The following is a 19,082-nucleotide window of genomic DNA, read 5'->3' on the forward strand; positions in this document are numbered from 1 at the left end:
TTTTGACTTGTTTGCATGATCTTATCTCTCTGTCCTAGAGTCTTCTCATTCCCTTGTGTTCAGGCATTTCTTGATTCAGCTGAGGTGAGCGTGAAAACGTTCTCTACAAGATTTTTATTTTCTTCCTTTTTTTAATAAGCAGTGGTTGAAGTGGGGCAGTAGGCTACTCTAAAGCGTCAGTGTAAGTGAGATTTAGAAATTACACAAAGTACATTACCCAGGAGGAGGGCATTTGAAACTACTAAACTATTGGAAAGTTCAAGGATCCAGTGAGGAAATACATTATGTAATAAGTTCAAAACGGCGCTAATGCAGAGAAAATATTATTTCATCAGAGATGGCAGAGAGAATATTGACTCTGTGTCCAGATGGCAGTAAATTATTATTTTCATTGTGTATTTGGCTTAAAAGCACAAGTGTTTTATAATGAATGCAGGCTGAAGGTGTTTTAGATTATGTTGGTCAGTGGTTTAGTTATTCCAAATGGATCGGTATGTTAGCATGTGCAGTCAGGTTAAAGGGATAGTTCAGGAAAAAAAGGACTATTCTGTCATGAATTACTCATCCTCATGTTATTCCAAATACGTAAGACCTCTGTTCAGAATAAACAAATTCAAATAATTTTTATGGAATCTGAGAGCTCTGACCCTCCCATAGACTGCAATAATATCAAGGTCAAGAAATATGGCAAGGACATCAGTAAAGTAACAGTTGAACCCCTGATGTCACACAGATTACTTTACCGATGTCCTTGTTACGTTTCTGGACCTTAATTGTAGTAGTACCTTTGCTGTCTATGGGAGGGTCAGAGAGCTATCAGGATGCATCAAAAATATCTTTGTGTTCTGAAGATGAACTGCGGCCTTACAGGTTTGGAACGACATGAGGGTGAGTAATTACATAATTTTTATTTACATTTTTGGGTGAACTAACCGTTTAAGGCAGCAGGTTTAGTGGTCTTCTGGCGTCTCCCTGTGGTCCTGTGTGGTATTGCAGCTTAACTGGTTCATATAACTTCAATATGATATACATTGGGAATTATGAAAATGTATTTTGGGGTGGTGGTGGGGGGGTGTTTTTATTTTTATTAATTGTTTATATTTATTTAAGCACTGCTAATAAATTACATAGGCTATACACTGCAATTTCTCACAACAACAGTGTTTGAATGATCCTTTTTAGTTGTTCAAGCCTGAAGATGAGTTTCTAAAGGAGTTTTGGGTGGATTTCAACATTGGAACGTCAACCATTAGTTTCTTTGTAAATGATCCAAAGGTGTGTCCAAAATATATTTTAATGCACACGTTTTTACGAGTAGTGTAACTAAAATGAGCTTATATTTCTGGTAGAACACACTGTGGGAGTTGATTCACCTGCCTAAAGATGTTGTCAGCATGTATGATTTTCAAGGTGGGATTAATTGTAAATGACCCTTACCAGTAGCTTTTTCTATTCATAATAATTTCATAATAAAAACAACGTTTTCCTTATTGGTATGAAAACTAATTCCAAACCTGAAGTAGACTAAAAGTGATTTGGAATTTATTTTAAGTCCCCCAGTTCACTTTTCTTTTTTCTTAAAAATTTTCTAATTGTTTTTAGAGTGTGGTGATCAGAAGATATTGGAAGTTCACATGAATACCCCACTCTCTCATGGAGAAATGACTGGCAAAATTGTCAAAATCCTCTTTAGTGCAGAGCACAACATCCAAACAGCCCTGACAAGAGTGTTTCCAGATAAACTACAGTCGTCTTCAGCCTCAAAGGTGTTGGCATGTACTGTTTTTAAAGAAATCATGGTGAAATATGTAATTAAACCTCACATACATACCAGTGGTTATAAATTACATGTACTTTATTATAACTAGGAAGCTCTACAATCAGGGGATTGCTTGACTACGATGGAAGGTATGCACCTTACATGCTCTACAAATTTGTTAAAGTTAATTTACAGGGAATTGTACCAGATTTATCAGTGTGAAACATTTATTTTTACAGGAACCCAGCATGAACAAACATCAGTGCCACAGACATTTGCCAGGCATGTAACTCTGCAAAATTTCTGTAAATCCCAGTGTTTAGTTTAGCTATGTTTCCGACTTTGCACTATAAAACAGGAAAACTTTATTAGCAAGTGGACCAACCTTGTTCACAGCATCTATATGTTTTTTGGTCGTTCTGAAATGCCTGAAGAAAAAACGTCAAAGTATTTCTGTATAATAACTTACATGACTGCATTCCTAAACAGTAGGCATTTATTACGTCTGATCTCTCTGAAGCGAAATTAATTACATATGAAATTTATATTCCGTGGTTTCTCCTAATTTTCTTAGAGATATTTAGTACCAGTTTATCAGGAAGTGACGATTTTGTTCTCTTTTGATCGTAGAATGGAAATGTTTTATGCCATATTCCAGTTTCATGCATGTTAAATTGGCCTCTTTGGATGGAAACATGGCTACTGAGGGAGCAGAAAGCATTTTGATTTCTGTATTTGATTTGATAAGACCGATTAATCTTATCTCAAGGTTTTTTTTTTTCCATAGTCCATCTGCTGCAGAAACAAAAGACATCCATCAGGTAACTAGATAATCCAGATAGCAAATGACAAAGGTTGTATGGGCACCCATTTTGACCAAATTCTATGAATTTTTCAGCGTTCCCCTTTGAGTGGACCGAGCAGATATCCCAGATCAAAGTCATCAAGGTATGACTATTTATTGCTGTACATGTATTACAGCTTTTGTAATAGTACATGTATTATTGCTGTTTATGCTTTTCTTTCTTTGGTGAGTGAAGAATCAAAGGAACCTCAGGCCAAGACCTCTTTAAATTTAAGGATCATTCAGATTCTGAGGTATGTGTGTCTGTGTGTGTGTGTAAGAATGCACTGGGTTTTCCCCTACATTATGTGGATCAAATATCCCAACAAGGGTAGAAATGTTCATAATTCTTGACCTCTTTGGGGACGTTTTGTTTTGGTTTCCATGAGAAAACAAGATTATAAATAGAGGATCTGAAGGACCCACCCCTGGAATACAATTTCAAAGGCGGAAAGCAATATAAACCGTCACTATTTGAACCGTGGGACACCCCTTGGATCTGATTTGTCACCCCAGATTCAATTTGACCCCCCCCCCCCCCCCCAACCCCCCAAAACGTGTTGAGGCAGACAATATTTAGAACATTCACTGCTAAATTCAACCACATACAAGTTATTTTAGGTCTCGGAACTTTAATTACTTGCAAAAAATGCATTTGTTGAAAATACACACTGATGTTTGAGCTTGTTGGATACACTGGGGTCTAAGAAAAGTGGCTGTAATCTTGAAAATGGTTTTTATTAGTGTAGCTACAGGTTGTGTAGTTAACTAAAGTTCATGCTATTTTTCTCCTAGTTTAACAGTGACTGACTCATGTAATTCTGGAAAAAATAGGTGAATTTATGTGATGGTAAACCAGGGATGTCAAACTCCGTTTCTGGAGAGAAGCAGCCTGCAGAGTTTAGTTCCAGCACAAAATAGTTTTCAATTAAGGCTACATCCACAAGAAGCCAGCTTTCCCTAACTTTCCTTTTTTTTTTTTTTTCTTAAAGGGTTAGTTCACCCAAATAGCAAAATTATGTCATTAATAACTTACCCTCATGTTGTTCCAAACCTGTAAGACCTCCATTTATCTTTGGAACAGGTTAAGATATTTTAGATTTAGTCAGAGAGCTCTCAGTCCCTCCATTTTGAAGCTGTGTGAACGGTATACTGCCATGTCCAGAAAGGTAAGAAAAACATCATCAAAGTAGTCCATGTGACATTAGAGGGTTAGTTAGAATTTTTTTTAAGCATCGAAAATACATTTTGGTCCAAAAGTAGCAAAAACTACGACTTTATTCAGCATTGTCTTCTCATCCGTGTCTGTTCTGAGAGAGAGTTCAAAGCAAAGCAGTTTGTGATATCCGGTTCGTGAACTAATCATTCGATGTAACCGGATCTTTTTGAACCAGTTCACCAAATCGAACTGAATCATTTTAAACTGTTCGCGTCTCCAATATGCATTAATCCACAAATGACTTAAGCTGTTAACTTTTTTTTTATGTGGTTGACACTCCCTCTGAGTTCAAACAAACCAATTACTCGTGGAACTTGACTCGTGAACGAGTCAGTCTATTGTTCGTTATCTGGTTTGGTGCGGTGTTCATCTTCTGTTCTCTCTTCACAGCAGTTCAGTCAGTGTACTCTTTGACTACATGAATTACTATTGGTTTGTTTGAACTCAGAGGGAGTGTCAGCCACATTAAAAAAAAGTTAACAGCTTCAGTCATTTGTGGAATAATGCGTATTGGAGACGCGAACCATTTAACCCTAAAACCGTATTCTGGACAAATGTGGGCAAAATAATTGTGATTTATTTAAAAAAAATACTTCCCTTGATCTGAGCGGTACAAGACTTGGTTACTTTTCCTAAGTTTGCCCCCTGAACACACACAATTTTTTTGACTCAATTCTACAATGTTAAGTGGGTGAAAAAAAAAAAACTCCTTAATCTTGTATTTGGGTCAAAAATGGGCACCCATAGAAATGAATGGGAAAAACTGTAATTTAGAGCATTCTTTTTGTAAAAATAAATTAATAGATCCAATACAATGCATATCTAACATACACACAAATGAAGGGCTGATCCTGTACAACATTCTCATCATGGCAAAAACTCACACTCATACACACACACAAACACACAAACAATGCATTCAATGAGCCTATGACAGAGCTGGGCTAATGTCTGACCATGTTTTTTGGTATGATCCAATCATCCACCTGGCTCATCACCCTCTCTCTCTCACACACACTCACACACACTCATACACACTCACACACACACACAATGATCTACATTAGAGCATAATTTACATAGAAAATATGGTACTTTTTGAGGTAAATAAATTCAAAAATAAAAAAATAATAAAAAAAGCACCATAAATGGATAGACAAAACTTTATCGAAGACAGTGATGTAACATTTATAATAAATAAAAAATAGGATCACACCTGAGTCCTCTGTGCCCACATTTGTCCACAATTACAGGATTAAGGGCTATAAAGTGAATACAGTTTGAGGGTTAAAATGATTCAGTTTGATTTGGTGAACTGGTTCAGAAAGATCCGGTTATATCGAATGATTCATTCGCAAGCCGGATATCACAAACTGCTTTGTTTTGAACTCTCTCACAACAAACAGGGAAGAGAAGACCATGCTGAAAAAAATCATCGTTTTTGCTATTTTTGGACCAAAATGTATTGTAGATGCTTCAAATTCTAACTGACCCTCTGATTATTTTATTTTTTTCTTAGTACAAAAATATATCTTTACCAGATAGTCAAATCTTTAATTTTGTGAATTTGAATTAGATGTTCAATGTCAATCCAAAACTATTGGGTAAATACATGTTCTGAAAATAAGTGTTTTTATTGATTCCTCTTCTGAATGACAAAGTTGAATTATTATTCGCTTAAATATACATTTTAAGACTGCTCAATTACTCCCATATGACAACCATAAATCATACCCCATTGACTCACATTTTAAACACAAAATCTGCTTTCCTTTTCAGCAAATCACAAATTCACCTCACATTTAAAGATAAAACTGACAAAGATACCAATGTGCTACATGAACAACTTTAGGCTTAACAAATGTGAAACAGAATGTTCCTGACACCTCAACAGTATAAATTAAACCCAAATTGACCTTAATAATACCTAAATTAAAACCTTATTGTACTGTACAACATTATTGTTACTTCAATTAACAAAGATTCATTCTGTCTGTAAATTGAAAGAAACATTGTTGTAAATATCATAACTCCAATGACGACTGCATTGTCACCTACATATATAATTGTCTGTAAATGGTTCTTGATCATGATGTAGACTGTGCACATATAATTATATTCTGTCATTAAGGAAGTATTTCCTTTCTGTCAACCAAAGTTTGTACACCTACAGTAAGTAAGCCTTCTTTCCTGCATGCCGAGCAGCCTCCACTTTTGTCCACAGTTGTTTAAGTATAGCTTTGTCCGTGTTCGTTAAATCCTTGCCAAATTGTAGTTCCTTGGACTTCAGGTAGGTGCTGGTTTTAGCTGCTTTCCAAAGCCTGTCTCGTAATGATGGTTCTTCCTCTCGTGTCATTTCCAATAAGTTTTCTTCCAAGCCGGTGTACAATATCCATGTCATCTTGTATTATGATGGTAAGCTCTGGAAGAACAGTACAACAAATATCCACGAACTGTGCCTGCCTTTGTCTTCACTTGATTGCTCAGCCAGACCGTACAATCTCAAATTCCATTGTCTTTTGTACCGTTCATTCTATAATTGATTTCAGAAACTTTATGTGCATCGCTAAGCTCATGGATCACCATGTCCTTTTAAAAAGTTTTCATGTCATCTTTGACCTCTTTCTCTTTGTTGAAGAGGAATTCTGTTGTTTTCTTTGAAGCATCAATGCTCACCGTATTTACCTTTTAAGAGCTCCTAATCCATTTAATTTATGCATCGCATAAAGTTTTCTTGAATTTCAGACAAGGACGGTTCACCTCTACTTTTCCTCAGGTCTTTGCTCGGGGCAGAATCCAGTAAAGGAACAGTAATGCTGCCTTGCATAACATGCCTGCATTGTTTGAATGTCAGTACTTCAAATGTGCACTTCGTCTTTGTTCATCTTTGTCAGCAGCTTTATTAGGCTTTTTTTCCTTGGCTTTGCTCTTCCTCTCTCTTTGTTTTTCTGTCATTCAGTACAGTCTCTCTGGGTCAGATATTATTTTCAAATGCAACTTACAGCAACTATCCAGGTTATTTATTTGTTAAATGTTCTTACATTTTAGTCGTCCAATTTGTCAATTTATTAGACCAAAAAGAACAATATGAGGTGAAGGAACAAACTTTTATCCTCAGCTTCTCCAACCTACCTCCTCACTGGTCGCCATCTTGCGTAACCCCCACCAGCCATCCCCAACATAGCGGTGTCTGACTAGGGGTGAGACCTGGGCAGATGAGGTCATCGTTTCAGAAACTATACTGATTCACTGTCTACACGAAAATACCAGGGCGCCGTTTTTAGATTTATACTCTGGGATCTGGAACTGAGTTTGACACCCCTGTGTTAAACCATAGATCACTTTAGAACACATTTTGGATACTAAATGACAAGTAATAATGTCAAAGGTCCACTTGTTGTAGAATTGTAGTTTTCTGGCATATGAGTAGGTGTGTGTGTGTGTGTATATGGCTGCCCCAGGTGATCCTTGAGGTGTCTCAGTGTCAGAGTGACACTTTTGACACAGACCTATCAGGGAAGTCACATGACAGGAATCCAAAGACCGTAACATTCATGACTGCTTTGTGGAGGTACCAGGTCAGTGGTGTGCAGAAACGCATATCAGGTCCACTGTCCTCTTAAACACTTACAAGTGGACAATTTAATGATTTTCTCTAAAATTTTGGGGGGGCTCTTGAGTCAGTTTATTCATTTGTTTAACTTGATCTTGCCAGGTTTAATGTACATAAAGTGCAGCTCAAATGGCTACAGAAAAAATCAGAAACTTGTAAAATATATAGTTTCAAGGCCAGTTTTCAAAGCTATAGATTGTGCCATTAGTTAACATGTAACCTTACAAAGTTCTATTCATTTTCTCACATTCAAAGTTTAAAATTAATTTTAAGATTTCCTTTTCGGTTTAGGTTGCACATGCAAAGACACTATTGTTCTGTCAAACGTCATCATCTAACGGGTACGTGACATGTCTGTCTTGTCTAACAATGACCATCTAATTTTAAAATCGGTATGAAGTGCAGGAGTGCCAGTTTGGACGTCAATGTACTGCTGTGCATTTACAGTAGTTTCCCTAAAATGTTCAATTTTCTTCATCAGGTCTACAAAATCCCTCCCTGACATTCTGGGTAGAACTCCTGTTAAGGTTAGGTAGAATATGTAAAGTCTTCATTATTTGCAAAAATGTGTAATTTTATTTATATTAGGCAGTTAGTTGTACATTCAAGAATTCTCTACTTTGCCTAATCTAGCTTCTTAAATCTGGCATTGTACAGTGAAATATTGTCAGCTCTCAGACCAAGTACATATGCCCCTCTTTAGGTAGCTTAGGAGAAAAACATCTGTTGAATGTATAAATGTAAATTATGCAAAGTGTGGTTGATTACAGAAGAAAATGAAGGTGATGTATTCAGATGAATGGTGTGTCCACAAGGACACTCCACATGCTGTCTACAGCAGAAGAAAGCCCAGAGCTAAGGGCAAGCTCAGAGGTAGTTACTCATTGTGCAGGACTACCTCTTTTATTTTTTATTTAATCATTGAGATATGCTGCATCCTTATTTGTGTGTTGTATTTTATTTTTTTACTTTTTCATAGTTCTTCCTCTTTCATCACCCAGCAGTAATGAGGAGGAGTTCTCTAAGGTAGAATATCACTTCAGTAGACTTTCAGTGGGGGAAATAGTTAATTTTATAATGGGTATAAACAAGTGGGTCTTTATGAATCGTCTTCCTAGTATTCAACACCCAAACAAAGACAAGGAAGGGAAAGAGTGACAAGTGAAGACTGGCAGTCTCAAGTCAAACTAGGGAGATCACTGGACATGGAATCATCCTTATTCAAAGAGTCCACTGCTGATTCAGGTACGTATGTTTACTTAAGGCTAATCTCAGAAGAGGGCTTATACCAATTTAAAACTGACCTGTTGTTGTTTCCTCAAGGTTTTCAAAACAAGACTCTTTCTGAAACCAGTTTACCACTAGAGGAACTTGATAATATCATGGAAGAGGTACAAGTTGATTTCAATATGGTTTTCTTATGCAGATTTATATAAACAATCTACATATTTATTCAGCACAATTTGGATAAAGAAACGTCAATTCTGCAGAAAAATGAAGCAGATGAATCATCAGGTGAGACACCCCTCCCCCCCCCCAACCACAATGCCTTTTTGACCGTGTTTACATTAACGCCTCTAAAAATCTTCTAAAATAAGTAATAATCTCAATGCTTAATTGAGGACACATATTTGGTGCACAGAGATATATGTGGGTCTGAAAGAGGACACACAGCTGCACAGACACCCAACATTTCAACCCAGAAGACTATTCATGTCTAGCCCACTAGAGGATGCTGCAGGTAAATGTCTTCAACTGTTTCTGATCTGAAAAAATAGGCGAGCATTTGCTCAAGCTTCACTTTTTCAATTCTCTGCTTTTTCTGCTTGAAAGTGACATGTAGCCAAGTATGGTGTAGCCTACCATACTTTGAATTTATGTTCTGCATTAAACCCATCCAATTGAACACACAGCATGTAGTAGCAAGTAGTGAACACGCTAACTGTGAACCAGGGCCATCCTTAACTGAAGTGGGGCCCAGTGTGAAGTAGGGAACATGTATTAAATAGCTTGCCTCAAGCCCAGGGCCTGGTGTGGCCATACCAGTCGCGCCCCCATAATTACTGCCCGGTATATAACGCACACCCGGAACAGTGGGTTGCCATTTTTGCTGGGGCCCCGGGGAAGGAGTTGGTGCATTGCTTAAGGTTCTTACCTCAGTCATGGTTACAAGTCTGACTCTCTAACCATGAGGCCATGACTGCCCCATTTTTCAATTTCACTTTTGTCTACTTCATGCATTTTTTTTCTGCTCGAGAGAAGGATAAAAAGCAGCCATTTTATGTTACTGCTCGATGCAAACAAAGTGATGCGAATGTCTGAAAAGAGCTCTCACTCTCTCGCTGTCTGTCTGTCTGTCTGTGTGTGTGTACTTAACCATATTTGGGGAAAATATTGCACTGTGGAGTTTGTCAAACCTTGGGACATCCTCATTTGCAAAAATATATTTAAAAATGTTTGTCTGTTTGTCAGAGCGAGTAACTGAAGCATTTGCAGATGAGGAGTCTGAGGAAGAGTTGGGTGCTGGTGTCAGAGCTGCATTTAACTCCTTTAAGACTCAGTTGAGAGTGCACTTTACTGTGAGTACAAAAGCAAACTGGAGCTTTTTTATCATTAAGATTACCCAAGGTTTAGTTCTGTCTTTTTGTGGAAGAAAAAGTGTCTACGTAATGCTGTTCCAAAGTTGTGGTGGTGTTTTTTTTTTTTTTGGTCTAAGCCGTTTTTTCATTCAGTAAAAGTGAATGGATGCTGTCAAACTACTAAGTACACACACACACACACACACACACACACACACATCAGCAATCCATACATCTGAAAAATAGTGCCCAAATACATCGTAAACTACAGTTCACTTCTCTCTTCTGCTGTAGATTAAGATATAGAAAAAAATAATTTAAAATTATTTATTCACCAAAAAAAAATAATTGTCCATGAATGAGGAAAACTAAAAAAAAAAAAAATCTTGTTATACAGTGGCCACCAGCTGTTTTAATTACTACACTGTATCTCATCCTCATGAACTGCACCACATTTGCAAGTTCTTGTTGTGAGATGTTACTCCACTCTTTCACAAAGACATTGGCAAGTTTTTGCAAGGACAGTCCGCTGTTCTTCCTGTTGCAGTGTCTTTGGTCTCTTAAATTACTGACATATTGATCAGAACAGAACACATAGTTCTAATTTCTTCCTTCAGCAGGATTTTGGCATATTCACAAAGGTGATGAGGGAACCTGGGCATCTTTTTTTTTTTTTTTTGTCCGTAGAAAAGTCTCTTAAATATCTAAAGTTTATTATAACTGTGACCACAGTTGCCCTTCCAAACAATAAGCATCTTCGGGACGGTTCTATTTAAGTTTACATAAGTATACGGAGACTCAAACATGTAAGATTACATAATTTGAAATATTTATCTGTTGATTTTTAAGGCTTAGGTGTGTGTGTGTGTGTGTGTGTGTGCGTGTGTGAGAGACACACACACGTGCACAGTGTGCGTGAGTGTGTGTGTGTGTGTGTGTGAGAGACACACACACGTGCACAGTGATGGTATTTTCTGATGGCAGTGGCCTCTTTCAGCAGGATATTGTACCCTGATACGATGCACACATTGCATGTAATGGTGTAAAAAAAACATAATGAAGAGTTAAGGGTCAACTCCTTCCTCTCCTCATGGATGAGAGCATGTTCACACATGCGAAAGAGTGTGGAGATTCCGGGGGGAGTATTATGCTGCCTTGCAACATCATCCAGCGTGACCGTTTTGTTGCATAAAGAGGCATTAAAACTCCAATACCTTTTATTCCTTTATTACAGTTTCGAATAATAAATCTTAATATTTGCACAATTACTTGAAGAAAATCATGTTATGACTTCAAAATAATATTAACATGCTGGGAGATTTGAAAACTAATGATTTTGAACGTTAGCATTGCACATATCCAGCTTCATATCTATGGGTTTTCAAAGGCAAAGGTTTGTTTGGTAGCTCACACGACTCTGAGACATACTTGAGAGGTGAGGAGCTCCGGTTCAAATCCAGTGTAACCATGGTTCGATAAAATGGTTCAAATCTACATACAAGGAAGTTGAAATGGCAAGGCTACATCAACAAATGCGTCTTTATATCGATTTTGCATATGTTAACACTATCGGGTAGGTTTAGGGTTGGGTTTGGTTTAGGGCCTATTTCCAACACGATAGAGCATTAACTTCTAGTAACAGTCCACGGATATCTGAATTCTGAACCGCTGCTATAGTACCATAAGCAACATAATAAAAACAAATACGTAGCCATTTCAATGAAATAAAAACGCCAGGGTTCAAAAATTGAACCAGTATTTTAGCGCCACTCTGTGGACATTTCTCTTTGAAACTGCAGTGAGACGTGCAGTAACATACATAAAAACGGTATTGCACAGAAAGTGCACAGAGGTACATATTTTTATTAGTCCAGGTTGGCTTCATTAAATCGGAGATGTCACTTTGCCCACAATTTTGATGATAAAATCTGATCTGGAGTTACCATGGCAATGAAAAATGTTAAAATCTGAATCACTACCATGTTACAAACAAAAAAATGTTTTTCTTCTTTTAAAGGCCCTAGTTTGGAAATCTAATTGTATGGCTTTGCAATTTCACTGTTTGGCAAGTCGAAAAATGCTGTCATTTGTATGTGGCTCAAACATTGTTCGAAATTCTTATTTTGTGTATGAAAGAAGCTAAACAGAGGGACATGCATGAGGGACACTTTTGGTGAACTAACACCTGATTTGTTTAGTTAACATGGAATTATTTTCTTTGTGATCCAGAGCAGGTATAAAAAGATTGAAGCCAGATCCTTGCAATCTTTAACAGACTGTCAGAGAAATGTGACTTCTCTGTTGGAAACTATACACAATCAAAGGTACGGAGCACAAAACACAGCATTAGCATTCAGCAATTTCTTTAACTTTTGTCCTATTTTGTCTATAAACCATGAAAATCTAGAATAAACATAACCCATTCAGTTTACTAAACACTAACAGTACTTTTTTTTAATCCACATGGTTATAGCTGATATTCATAAAAACAAACCATGGTGTTCTGCATGTAGGTTGGTGCATCTGGAGCAGTTCCAGAACACAGTGGTGCAGCAGTTGACATGTTTGGAGCAGGATTGTCTGTCTCTCAAAACCATAGAGAAAGAGACTGTGGTCTGTCTCAGCTTATCGATCAAATGGGCAAATTGTCATATTTCAGTCAATCTATTTAATGTTTATATTTTCATCTGAACAAAGCCTATTTAATAGAACAAATCAGTGTTGTTCTGTCATATGCACTTGGTCATGTTTCAGAATTTCTGGCAGTCGGAGTCTGACACAGTTCGGGCATTCTGTGATCGACAGCAAAAGAGGTAGTCTAAGCCTGTTTTATGTTTGCTTGAAGCACACATGCCGTGTATGTCTGTATATTTGGAGAACCGTTTCTCTCGCGCTCTCTCTCTCAAATTCAAATGAGCTTTATTGGCATGACTTGCACAGTATTGCCAAAGCATTGTACATTACATGAATAAGGAATAAAAAAATTATATAATAAAACAAAAACAGATTTGTAAAATTAAGTATATGTATACTTTTTTTTTTTTTTCTTCAAACAAGAAAAATATAAAATACAACACAAAAAATATTATAACTTTGCACGTAACATAACAGTACATGTAAGAAATGCTCTTGCTTCAGTTTTGTCCACTGGCTGACAATCTTAGTTTGACAGGCTGATACGTATCTTGCTGCTGTTGTGATCATTTTGGAATTTTCCCCTAAAATGTGATTAAACTTTTCTTTATTTGGTAATGCCATAATGTATATTTCATAATTTATTTTTTTCATTTAAAATTTGTTGGAATTTTTGGAAATAAATATGCAGCTCTTATGTTGTGATGGTAATCACAGTGTAGTAAGAAATGTTCCACTGTCTCCAGCTCTCTCTGAGAGCACCGTGAACACAGTCTCTGCTCTCGCGGCTGACATCTCTGTCTGTGTCGTCCTCTCTCTATAGCCAGACAGTGATCACTCAGTCTGTATTTTGTAAGTGTTTTTCTTAATTTGGGATCTTTTACACAGCTCAAGTATTCTGCTGGTTTGTATTCCCTTTTCAGGTCTAAATACAGCTCCATTTTCTTCTGTAATTTAGTGGCATCTTTCCAATAGGTAATGTTGTTTTTATAACTGTGATTTGGTTGGGCCGGATTGTGCTGTGCTGATTTGGCTGTACAGTCGTGGCCAAAAGTTTTGAGAATTACATAAATATTAGTTTTTAAAAAAGTTTGCTGCTAAACTGCTTTTAGATCTTTGTTTTCAGTTGTTTCTGTGATGTATTGATCAACAATTACATGACATTTATGCAAAGAGTCAGTATTTGCAGTGTTGGCCCTTCTTTTTCAGGACCTCTGCAATTCGACTGGGCATGCTCTCAATCAACTTCTGGGCCAAATCCTGACTGATAGCAACCCTGATAGCAACCCATAATCACTTCTTGGAGTTTGTCAGAATTAGTGGGTTTTTGTTTGTCCACTCACCTCATGAGGATTGACCACAAGTTCTCACTGGGATTAAGATCTGGGGAGTTTCCAGGCCATGGACCCAAAACTTCAACATTCTGGTCCTCGAGCCACTTAGTTATCACTTTTGCCTTGTGGCACGGTGCTCCATCGTGCTGGAAAATGCATTGTTCTTTACCAAACTGTTGTTGGATTGTTGGAAGAAGTTGCTGTTGGAGGGTGTTTTGGTATTTATGGCTGTGTTTTTGGGCAGAATTGTGAGTGAGCCCACTCCCTTGGGTGAGAAGCAACCTCACATATGAATGGTGGCAGGATGCTTTACTGTTGGCATGACACAGGACTGATGGTAGCGCTTACCTTGTCTTCTCCAGACAAGCCTTTTTCCAGATGCCCCAAACAATCGGAAAGGGGCTTCATCGGAGAATATGACTTTGCCCCAGTCCTCAGCAGTCCATTCACTATACTTTCTGCAGAAAATCAATCGGTCCCTTATGGGTTTTTTTTGGAGAGAAGTGGCTTCTTTGCTGTCCTTCTTGACATAAGGCCATCTTCCAAAAGTCTTCGCCTCACTATGCGTGCAGATGCGCTCACACCTGCCTGCTGCCATTCCTGAGCAAGCTCTGCACTGGTGGCACTCCGATCCCGCAGCTGAATCCTCTTTAGGAGACAATCCTGGTGCTTGCTGGACTTTCTTGGATGACCTGAAGCCTTCTTTACAAGAATTGAACCGCTTTCCTTGAAGTTCTTGATGAACCTATAAATTGTTGATTTAGGTGCAATCTTAGCAGCCACAATATCCTTGCCTGTGAAGCCATTTTTATGCAACGCAATGATGGCTGCGCGCGTTTCTTTGCAGGTCACCATGGTTAACAATGGAAGAACAATGATTTCAAGCATCACCCTCCTTTTAACATGTCAAGTCTGCCATTCTAACCCAATCAGCCTGACATAATGATCTCCAGCCTTGTGCTCGTCAACATTCTCATCTGAGTTAACAAGATGATTATTGAAATGATCTCAGCAGGTCCTTTAATGACAGCAATGAAATGCAGTGGAAAGGTTTTTTTGGGATTAAGTTAATTTTCATGGCAAAGAAGGACTATGCAATTCATCTGATCACTCTTCATAACATTCTGGAGTATATGCAAATTGCTATTATAAAAACTTAAGCAGCAACTTTTCCAATATTTATGTAGTTCTCAAAACATTTGGCCACGATTGTAGTTTGAGCACCAGCTGTAGAAGTGTGCTCTTCTGCAGGTTCTGCTCCTGACACCCCAGGGCTTCAGCCTGACATGAGCTCACATCACTGTATTTCAGGTGCTGCTGTAATTTCACAGCTCTCTTCTGAATACTAATTAATAATGGGTACCGCCCTAATTCAGCTCTGCTTGAATTGTTTGTGGTTGCTCTGTTAACTTTTAAGATGCTTTTACAAATTTGGGTATGCATAATTTAAATTTCTTCTTTTTCCCATTTGGAGAAATCTTGGGTTTTTAGAGGTCTCCATATCTCACTGCTGTAAAGTGCAACTGTTTCAATTATTGATTTAATGATTTTTTGCCAGATTTGAATGGGAATTTTGTTTAATTGTATTTTTGATCACGTAGAAGACTCTCAGTGCCTTTTGTTTTCAGTTCATTCACAGCCAGATTGAAGTTCCCTGTTGAGCTGATTTTTAGTCCCAGATAAGTGCATTCATGGGTGTGTTAGAGGACCTGGTTTCCTGCTCTGAAAGTGTATTCATTTTCCTTACACCTGGGACTTTTTTGAAAAATCATTATTTTTGTTGATTTTAAGAGCCCATGTTTGACTGAACGTGTCTATGATGTCGAGTAGCTATTGTAGTCCCTCTTTTGTTGAGCGGACTTCTGTGAAGAGCAGACATCTAACTCTGATTCAGTTAGAATTGGGCCGGGGGAAGTCGAATTGTTTAATTCTTTGGCTAATTCATTTATATAAATGTTAAACAGAGTTGGGCTCAATGGGCAACCTTGTCTGACTCCTCGATGTTGAGAGAAATTCTGTTTGATTATCCCCTATTTTTACAGCACATGTATAGTTTTTATACATGGTGCTGATTAAATCCAATGTTTTCCCTCAAATCCCATCTTCCAGTAGTTTTAGGAAGAGTCCTCTGTGCCAGATTGAATCAAAAGCTTTTTCAAAGTCGATAAAGCAAGCAAAAATTTTGTTTTTGTGTTGGTGTACATGTTTATCAATGATAGTGTTGAGGGTGTAGATGTGGTCAGATGTTCTGTGTTTGGGTAGAAATCCAATTTGACTTTTCCAAGATTTTTGGGGTTTTGAGAGTTTTGTAATCTTTTTGTTAATAATCGAACAGAATATTTTCCCCAGGTTACTATTGACACACATGTGCCTCTGTAATTGCTTGGCTCAAACTTGTCTCCTTGTTTAGAGACTGGTGTGATTAGGCCTTGGTTCCAGGTGTCTGGAAAATATCCTACACTCAAAAAAATATTAAATTTTGGTTTTTACAGTTTTGAATTTCTCATTGGTGTATTTGATCATCTCGTTTAATATTCCGTCGATGCCACATGTCTTGTTGGGTTTTAGCACATGTAGTCTATCTGTAAGCTCATTTATTGTGATTGGGAAGTCCAGGGGGTTCTGATTGTCTTTTTAATCTTTTCTTTCAAGATTTCTAATTTGGTTTTTAATTCATTTAGAGCAAGACTTGTTTCAGTTGTTTTGTACAGATTTTCAAATTGTGTCCTCCATATGTTCCCGTTTTGAATGGCCAATTCTTTCTTTTGTGGTCTTTAGAGAGTGTTCCAGCTGTTCCAAAAGTTATTGGTATTTATTGATTCCTCCATTGTTTGAAATAATTGTTTTGTATGCTCTTCCATTTTTGCTTTTAGAGTTTGTTTGTACACTTTAAGAGATTCATGATACTGAAGTCTGAGTTATTGGTTGTCAGGGTCTGTTTTTTTTTTTTGAAAGATTTCTTACTGTCGTTCTAATTCTTTTACACTCCCCGTCGAAACTCTTCTCATTGGTGTTTTTGGCTTTCTTTTTGCTGATTTTTTTTTTTTTCAAATTGCACATGGATGCTGATTGGTGGAATATGTCCTTTAGTGCCAGATTTATGCCTACTTTATTTTGTGGATATGTGTTAATTATAAATTTGTCCAATAGTAATTTGATAGTTTGACATTCTATTGCACTTTGATAGTTTTCTTTGCGTTTTTTTTTTTTTTTTCTCCATCTCTAGGATTGATGCAGTTTTAATAGCGGAGAGGGCTGTCTGTATATTTCATTGTTTTGAGTTGGTTTTAGATGGTGTAATTTTACAATGGTCTGACAGAGGTGTTTGAGGACTGACTGTGAATGCTCTGAGATGCACTGGGTCAATGTCTGTGATGAAATAATCTATAGTACAGTTACCAAGAAAATAATTAAAGGTGTAACAACCGAAAGAGTCTCCCCGTATGCGACCGTTCATTATATACAGGCCCAGTGACCGACGAAGCTCTAGTAGGCTTCTCCCATTTTTGTTTGTGAAGTTGTCATAATTTTTTCTGAGGTGATTTGAAGGCAGAGAGTGGCAGGTGTTTGTTAGCACACAAGGAGACAAATAGATTACAAAGTCGGGTTCATTTCCAGTTCTGGCATTTAAATCGCCACGTATTAATACATTTCCTTTTGTCTGGAAGTGGCAGATCTCGTCTTGCAGGATAGAAAAGGTTTCTTCATTGTAATAAGGAGATTCAGTCGGGGGTAAGTATGTGGCACATAAGAATATATGACGGTCTGTGGACACTATCTTTTTTTATTTTTAGCCGAATGTATGATTTTTTTTTTTTTTTTTTTTTTTTATAGCTGTGATTAAGTCTGTGAGTTGTGTTCTGTACCATATCAGCCCCCGAGTCTCTGCCCTGTGTCACCCCTCTTAGTTTGGTGGATGGTAAAATGATTTCTCTAAACCCAGTTGGGCAGCCAGTGGACAAATCTCTTACATTCCATTTTTCTTGTAGTATTTTAATGTCAGAATTCAGAATTTCTTTTTTGAAATCTAACTGTTGGCTCTTAACACCAAAAATGGAGGACCTATGTCCTTACATATTCCAACATGAAATTAAGGAATATGTACACAAATCATTTATATTTCAAAAACAAAACTAACATCAGTATGCTGAAACAGATCAAGAAGAATCTTTGAATATTATAATGCATATCTAAGAATATATTTAAAAAATTTATTTATATATATATATATATATATATATATATATATATATATATATATATATATATATATATATATATATATATATATATATATATATATATATAGGTTATTTTATGTACATTCTCTCTAATAGCCACCCTAACACTAGGCCAAATTTTAGTATTGCAATACACCCTATAGACCTTTCAAAGTAATTTATTTTTATTTAAAACTTATAAATATACAACTCTTTTTGTCAAACCATTCAAATATTCAGACAAGGTTTTCTCAAGACTAACAAAGTGTGTTTGTGTGTGTGTGAGGGCAATAAGATATTTGAACTAACTGCAGTTAATTTCAGAACTGTGTATCATAATGTGTACACATCTCATTGTGGATATGCTGTATTATGTACTGTATTTTGTAGTGGCTATTGCATGTTAAGCAGAAATTCATGTGACCAAGGCAAGTTCTTGTACATAAACTAAAAAAAAAAAAGCTTCTGCTCTTCCATAACAGGTTGGATTCTCTCCTCATCCCGTATGTGAATGCTGAATCACAATTTAGTTTATCAGCGAGAAGAGGCGGCAAAATTACTGAGGTGAGCAGTTTGTTCATTACCGCTTTAATCAGCACTGTATGTAGACTTTAGACCTAGATTTCTGGACTATATCCAGGTCAAAAATATCAGATATTTAAATGTTAGCAAGTAAACTGATAATATCCAAGTCTGAGTAGTATTTAAGTTATTACAATTGTCATCTTCTCCAGCCTGCCTCTCCTCAAGATGCTGCCACTCGAGATCCCTTATAGGACCTCACACTATGAAGGTGTTTTTTTTTTTTTTTTTTTCTCATACCGAAAAATCTACTCCTAATAAAATAAATTTTTCTTGACTGGTGTAAAAACATCACATG

General features: G+C 37.0%; 1 protein-coding gene across 1 annotated transcript in view; it reads left to right on the forward strand.

The window, feature by feature from the left end:
- sycp2l (synaptonemal complex protein 2-like) overlaps positions 1 to 19,082 on the forward strand; it is a 57,794-nt gene extending 38,712 nt beyond the window's left edge. The window contains exons 12-34 of the mRNA XM_052542424.1: positions 39 to 84; positions 1,183 to 1,275; positions 1,350 to 1,410; positions 1,603 to 1,766; positions 1,869 to 1,908; positions 1,999 to 2,041; positions 2,547 to 2,580; positions 2,658 to 2,707; positions 2,800 to 2,857; positions 7,727 to 7,776; positions 7,917 to 7,962; positions 8,206 to 8,308; positions 8,415 to 8,461; positions 8,554 to 8,680; positions 8,759 to 8,826; positions 8,893 to 8,950; positions 9,078 to 9,176; positions 9,908 to 10,014; positions 12,244 to 12,338; positions 12,528 to 12,627; positions 12,769 to 12,827; positions 18,685 to 18,766; positions 18,937 to 19,082. Of these exons, the coding sequence (XP_052398384.1) occupies positions 39 to 84; positions 1,183 to 1,275; positions 1,350 to 1,410; positions 1,603 to 1,766; positions 1,869 to 1,908; positions 1,999 to 2,041; positions 2,547 to 2,580; positions 2,658 to 2,707; positions 2,800 to 2,857; positions 7,727 to 7,776; positions 7,917 to 7,962; positions 8,206 to 8,308; positions 8,415 to 8,461; positions 8,554 to 8,680; positions 8,759 to 8,826; positions 8,893 to 8,950; positions 9,078 to 9,176; positions 9,908 to 10,014; positions 12,244 to 12,338; positions 12,528 to 12,627; positions 12,769 to 12,827; positions 18,685 to 18,766; positions 18,937 to 18,978 (1,672 nt within the window). The 3' untranslated portion in view covers positions 18,979 to 19,082. The remainder of the gene's footprint in view (positions 1 to 38; positions 85 to 1,182; positions 1,276 to 1,349; positions 1,411 to 1,602; positions 1,767 to 1,868; positions 1,909 to 1,998; positions 2,042 to 2,546; positions 2,581 to 2,657; positions 2,708 to 2,799; positions 2,858 to 7,726; positions 7,777 to 7,916; positions 7,963 to 8,205; positions 8,309 to 8,414; positions 8,462 to 8,553; positions 8,681 to 8,758; positions 8,827 to 8,892; positions 8,951 to 9,077; positions 9,177 to 9,907; positions 10,015 to 12,243; positions 12,339 to 12,527; positions 12,628 to 12,768; positions 12,828 to 18,684; positions 18,767 to 18,936) is intronic.

This window comes from Carassius gibelio, chromosome A24 (assembly GCF_023724105.1).
Source record: "Carassius gibelio isolate Cgi1373 ecotype wild population from Czech Republic chromosome A24, carGib1.2-hapl.c, whole genome shotgun sequence".
Classification (NCBI taxonomy): Eukaryota; Metazoa; Chordata; class Actinopteri; order Cypriniformes; family Cyprinidae; genus Carassius; species Carassius gibelio.